Source organism: Otolemur garnettii, unplaced genomic scaffold, assembly GCF_000181295.1.
Source record: "Otolemur garnettii isolate 467f Iridium unplaced genomic scaffold, OtoGar3 scaffold00002, whole genome shotgun sequence".
NCBI classification, from domain to species: Eukaryota; Metazoa; Chordata; class Mammalia; order Primates; family Galagidae; genus Otolemur; species Otolemur garnettii.
In genome coordinates this window covers 12,786,801-12,793,615 of record NW_003852397.1, presented here as the reverse complement: position 1 = coordinate 12,793,615, position 6,815 = coordinate 12,786,801, and the positions used below count along the sequence as shown (strand labels likewise).

Genomic DNA, 6,815 nt, shown 5'->3' with positions numbered 1-6,815 from the left:
ATATGATACTCAATGGTGAAAGACTGAAAGCTTTTCCTCTTAGAACAAGACAAGGATGCCCACTTTCACTACTTCTCTTCAGTATTAACTACAAGAGCTAGCCAGAGCAATTAGGTAAGAAAAAGAAATGAAAGGGAGGCCACTGTGGCTCATGCCTGTAATCCTAGCACTTTGGGAAGCTGAGGTGGGTGGATTGCTTGAGATCAGGAGTTTGAGATCAGCCTGAGCAAGAGAGGACTCCATTTCTACTAAAACAGAAAAGCTGGCCAGATACGGTGGTGCACACCTGGAGCCCCAGCTACTCAGAAAGGATCACTTGATCCCAGGAGTCAGAGGTTGCTGTAAGCTAGGAAGCCACAGCACTCTAGCCTGGGCAACAGAGTGAGATTCTATCTGAAAAAAAAAAAAGAAAAAAGAAGAAAAAATGAAAGGCATTCAAATGGGAAAGAAGGAATTGAAATTGTTTCTGTATGCTGAAAACATGGTCATATATAGACAATCTCTGAAAAATCATTAGAACTGATAAAAAAAATACAGTAAGAGGGCAGGTTACAAAAATAGAAAAATAAGTAGTATTTCTATACTCTTAACACCAAACTATATTCAAAATAAGAAAATAATCCCACTTACAGTAGAAAAAAGAATAAACACTTAAAAATAAACTTAACCATAAATAACTATAAAAACATCAATGAAAGAAATTGAAGATGACACAAATAAATGGAAAGATATCCTGTTTTCACCCATTGTAAGAATTAATATTGTTAAAATGTTCACCTTACCCAAAGCAATCTACAGATTCAGTGTAAATCTCTATCAAAATTCCAATGACATTTTTGACAGAAATGGAAAAAACAATCCCAAAATTTGCATGGAACCGAAAGACTCCAAATTTTCAAAGCACTCTTGATCAAAAAGAAAAAAACTGGAGGAATCACACTAGCTTATTTCAAAATATTTTACAGACCTATAATAATCAATAGTATATTAGCACAAAAACAGACACCTCAGCTCATGGACCAGAATGGAGAACCCAGAAATAAACTCACATATCTATCATCAATAGAATTTTGACAAAGGTGCCAAGAACACACAAAGGAAAAAAAGACAGTATTCAATGGCGTTGGGAAAACTGCATATCTACATGCAAAATAAATCAGACTCTCATCTCACACTATGTACAAAAATAAACTTAAAATAGATTAAACTTAAACATAATAACCTGAAATCATAAAACTATTATTAATAGAAGCAAACACAGAGGAAAAGCTTCATGACATTGGTCTGGAGGCAGGAGTGGAGAACCTATGGCCTTGGGCTCACATGTGGCCTTCTGGATCCTTAAGTGTGGCCTTTTAACTGAATCTAAATTTTATAGAACAAATCCTCTAATAATTTTGTGGTGGTAAATATTGGTAATGGTAATAAATATTCTTTACTCTGACATGTATTTTGATATTAATACAACCACTCCAACTTACTTTTGATTTGTATTAACATGTTACATCTTTTTTCCCTCCTTTTACTATTAATCAATTTGCTTCTTTATAAAATGGTTTCTTGTAGACAGGATATGGGTCTTGCTTTTCTATTCTGACAATCTCTGCACCTTAACTGGCATATTTAAATCATTAATAATTATTGTGGTTATTAAGAGTTTAGATCTACCATCTGGCTATTTGTCTGTTTTTGTTTTCTCTTTTCAGTCTAGTTTTTGATTACCGAGATATCTTTTATTATTCCATTCTCTCCTTTGCTGGTATTGAACTAATAATGGCACTTGTTTTTGCTTCCTGTTAGGAATACATAATCATAAGTGAGAAGAAATGAAACAGACACATTTGAATAAATGCAACTGTAAAATAGTATTTTATTATTTTTAATATAGTGCCATAACAGTTCATAATATTGCATACTGCTCAAATGTTGGTTTACTTAGGTAAGAATATCTTCCCCTCATCTTACCCCCCAAGTCAGAATTTGAAGACATACTATCTGTTTTAGAGCCCTATTATATTGGCTCCTAAAATGTCACATTTCATAAAACAGTAATGCTATAAATAAAAACAAAGGTTGACAACTGATTTCACAGTTTCACAATTAAGCAGTCAGTAGATTAAATTTAGAATAACAAAAATTCACTAAGACTTTTTATATTTATTTTTTCCATAATGCTCCTTCTTTAAAGAAGAAAAAAATAAAGACAAAGGTATTAAATGTTTCTTTTAGACTTTTGTCCAATAAATCTACCTTTAACCGTGAATAGGTTTTACAGTTACCAAATGATGTTATTTCTGAAGCAGAAGATTTTATTACTTTTTTTTTTTTTTTCTGCTTTCTTGTTCTGGTGCTACCAGTAAGTGAAGAAATGACAGTGAACACTAAAAATTTAATTTAAGAACACTAAAAATTAAAACAACTTTTCAAAATAAAACTTACAGTAAAAAAGACCAGGCCAATGAATCAAGTACTTGTAAATATAAAACAAGCAGGCAAAATTGCATAGATTAACTAGAAGAAATTCAAATTCAGATACAATAACACCTCAAATTTAATTAAATAAAGGATAAGGATAATATTTCAAGTATTTTCCTAGATTTGCAGTAATGCTGCATGCATTCTCCTTTATATCACATTTTATTAATTTTTTTGACACAGTTTCTCCTTGCTTTAAATATAACAAATCTTGGAAAAGTAAGTTAAAAAAAGATTTTTGTTTCTCCGTAAGGGCCAGTAAAGAATAATGAAAACAGATTTCAGAGCCTTTTAAATGGTACATTTGAAAAGAGTAGCCAGATTTTTAAAAAAATTATAGTAACAAGATTTTGTTAGACTGATCCAATAAATACATTACTAGGCCTAGAGCTGGTCCCAACTACTAAGCAGCATCCTTTGCATTCAAATATCATAATATTAATTACCCCTCAAAAAAAAATCCAAAAAATCAAATGCAACTTTATATTTAAATGCTTATAAAGTATGGTCAAATTCTGTACTTAGAGATATAATGTTTGTTTTACCGGCAAAAGTTTTAAAGTCTCCCCTCACAGGTCATTCTATGTGTGTGTGCACACAACATATATTATTTCTTCTATAAGAACTATTTCGTTTGAAAAATTTGGCTTAGAGATTTATTATAGTAACTATGGGGTCCTCAAAATAAAAGCAGGCACAGCTGGTTAGTTCATGAATTATGCTGCATTATCGATTTCAATTAATTACAAAGAGTAAAGTACCCTGTCACCTGATACTTAGAACCATCTGTACCACAAAAAAGTGTTTATCTGATAATTTTGCCATCAATTTGGTAATCTTTAACTACCCTGTTTATTTTTTTAATATATAAGGAAAAAGAAAAACTTTTAAAACTCAACTATGTAACTTTCACTACTTAAAAATTTGAGCACAGCTACAATCTTTTACTTAACAGTATAAAAAAGGGTTGGCAGATGCACTCAGCATTATGGACACCATTTAAACCTGTATTTTACAGCTGTAGGTTTTAGTGTCTTACCAGAAGCTTAGTTTCATGATATGTAATTTACAAAGTATCACACTATTTAAAAGTATTTCTATATACATTTTCCTTTTGGAATATGCCTCTGATTTCTAGCAGAAACATTGGAAATGCCATCGTAAATGAATTCTTTACAGAACAGATTACGAATCATATCAAAATTGCTTTAGTTATCATCTTAAAAGAGCTGTAAACTAAGTTTTAAATAAGTATGCTAGGTATGTAATCAGAAATGTAAATAGCCTGCATATAACTATAAATTAAAAGACAGAGTTCAACAGTACCATAATCTGCTTAGAAATTCTGCAAAGCTGTGAGAGTAACATACACACATGTATATGTATCTATAAATAAATATATATATTTCTATTGAAAACTTTCTTTTAAACTTTCATAGTTTGAAAAGGATTTTGTTGTTAATTCATAAAACACACATTCTATTGACCAATCTGATACAAATGTAATCTAAAACATGATTCATAACAAGCAGCAGTATGACCCTCTATAAAAGAAAAAATTCTAATATAGATTTCAACCATATTAAAGAATGCTCTGTAATTTTCATTATCATCATTTAGTATCCAAATGTTAAATGCATTTAATAAAATTCAATACATAACAAGGTTATTTCTTGAGGATAACTCTGTCATTGAACTATCTATGTTTACTATTTTACAGAAAGGAAGCTTTTCAATACTCTTCTGAAAAATCAGAGAAATAATTACAGTATTATTTTAGGTATGCAGCACTACTTTAGATTCATGATGGCATCTCTATCATGATGCTCTTTAAAGTGAACAGTGAAAAAATAATAAAACACTATTTCAAAAATGGTAGCATATTTGGTTGAAATACAAAATATATTAATATAATAGCATTTATATGTTAAAAACACAAATATCGAAATGCTTAATCTTTTTAATGTGTTCAACATGAAGAACAGCTTCTCTCTTCACAATTGCCACATTTTAACTGATTATGAGTACAATATTTTTTCTGTTTTTCACAAATAAATGTTATAGGTTTTCTGTTGCAATTTTTTTTCCTGCAAAGTATAATCTACAGCACAGTGTTTATAATTTAAGGTAATAAATACTTTCACATTCTAATTTAGCTGTTATATATGTCATGCTTCTGAAGCTTTTTTTTGTTTTTGTTTTTTGCTTCAAGATAGAGGTAGATTTAGTAAAGACTGGATGTGTAAGACTTAACTACCAAAATGCAATTATCAACAGCTATACTGCTAATGTGCAGTTTTCAATACTTGAAAAATTCTGAATTACGTAATACTTTACCAAAGTTCTCTTTTCAAGCTTAAACTATTAAATAATTGCATAATGTATTTAATTGTTCACATACAGATACGAAAATCCAAACAATAAGAGACATAAATACAGGCACATACAATAACAAACTACAAAGAAAGGTTGTGTCTGAATGGAAACTTGTTTTGTTTTGTTTTGCTTTATAATAGTGCATCAAATTCTTCCTTTTCTATTCTATGTAAAAAACAACAATTTCCTACTAACATTGGCAATAAAGAAGAGATATCCAAAGCTACCCTTTTCAGCCATTATTTTTTTTTCTTCACCAAGTTAAAGTTGAAATCCATCCATTGGTGCTTCCTGCTGCTGAAATACAAACTGTTGTTGATTTTCATCCACCTGAGGTACAATACTGGGGTCATCATCTTCTACACCAAAATAATGTTCAATCAGATCAAAAGCCTTTTGGTAAATTTCCTGATTTTCATGGCTTTGCAGAAACTCAATTTTATCCAGACCTATTACACAAAGCATATGTATATAAACAAACTTTTATTAAAATTTCACTATATATTTAAACAAAAATAATAAATCAATAACATCTATCACTCCACTGTTGACAGGACTGCTTTTTTATCTGAATTTTGCATATACTGATGGCCTTATAAGTTAAGAATGAGAATATGGGGCAGTGTGATATGAAGAGAGACCACAGGCCTGTGAGTATGAAGATCACAAATACCACTCTGAGGGCTGTGTAATCTCAATCAAGTAGGTTCAGTTCATCTGTACTTTTGTTTCTGAGTGTAAAGTGACAGTTTTAGATTAAGAAATTCCATAGGCCCTTTTCAGAATAATTATGCTAAATAACAAAAATAAATAAATAAATAAAGGGAAAGCAACAAAACAAATTAAATGAACAAACCAAACCATGCTGAGTCAGAGGATAATAATATAGAATAAATGCATAGTATTTACAAATTTGACTCTTTTGCATAACAAAACAATACATATGGCTGCTGTGTGATTGACTAGAAATATTATTTATAAGTGTAAAACCTCATTTGGAAAGGATAAAGAGAATCTATAGCAATCTATTTTATTATTTATAATTAAAAAACTCCACAGTTAAGTCTGTGTAAAACTGAAAATATTTTTCACCTAATTACAGATAAACTACTTCAGTTAGATTATTGTAGAATTTCTAAGAAAGTATGAGCAAAGTAGTCATATCTGTACCAAATCACAGAATAACACAAACCCTAGTCTAATTCAGTGTCAGAATAATGACTGCAATAAGGAAATATTCCTAAATCAGCGATTAATTTCTTATATTTATGTAGTTTCTTCATCAGTGACATTATATAATTAATCAGTAACCCAGGCTTTGTTCAAAGTTCATAAATAAATGTCTGAATCAGTCATAAGCGAATTTAACATGAAAGTGAATATTTAATGCAAGTAACTTAAAAAAAAAATCAATTTAGATTCCTGTATTATCCTAAAATGAATTCCTTATGACTTAAGTTAAATGTTTTAAGAATCCTATCAGAAATCAAAAAAAATACTTTTTATCAAATTTCTCTGGGGGCAATGACTTTGTAAACCTTAAAGGAACAGAAGATTACACGAGTTATTTATTAAATATAAATGAACATAGTTTGTTTTATTAAAATAAAAAGACTAGATATGACTTTTTGCCATATCAAAATAAACTGTAAAATAAAATTAATTCAAAGCCAGGCATGGTGGCTTGCACCTATAATCCTAGCACTCTAAGAGAGTAAGGTAAGAAGATTGCTTGAGCTCAGTAGTTCAAGACCAGCCTGAGCAAGGGTGATATCCTGCCTCTACTAAAAACAGAAAAACTAGCTCAGTGTTGTGGCAGGCATCCATAGTCCTGGGTTACTTGGGAGGCTAAGGCAGGCAGATCACTTAAACCCAGGAGTTTGAGGCTGCTATGAGTTATGACCCCATAGCACTATACCCATGGTGATGGACTGAGACTGTGTCTCAAAAAAAAAAAAAAAATA

At 30.5% G+C, this 6,815-nt stretch overlaps 1 protein-coding gene across 2 annotated transcripts in view; it reads right to left on the bottom strand.

The window, feature by feature from the left end:
• Positions 1 to 5,041: 5,041 nt before the first annotated feature.
• Positions 5,042 to 6,815, bottom strand: part of KPNA5 (karyopherin subunit alpha 5) — a 49,252-nt gene continuing 47,478 nt past the window's right edge. For both annotated transcript variants that reach the window (XM_023513307.1, XM_012805295.2), the window contains exon 14: positions 5,042 to 5,300. In XM_023513307.1, the coding sequence (XP_023369075.1) occupies positions 5,113 to 5,300 (188 nt within the window). In that variant the 3' untranslated portion in view covers positions 5,042 to 5,112. The remainder of the gene's footprint in view (positions 5,301 to 6,815) is intronic.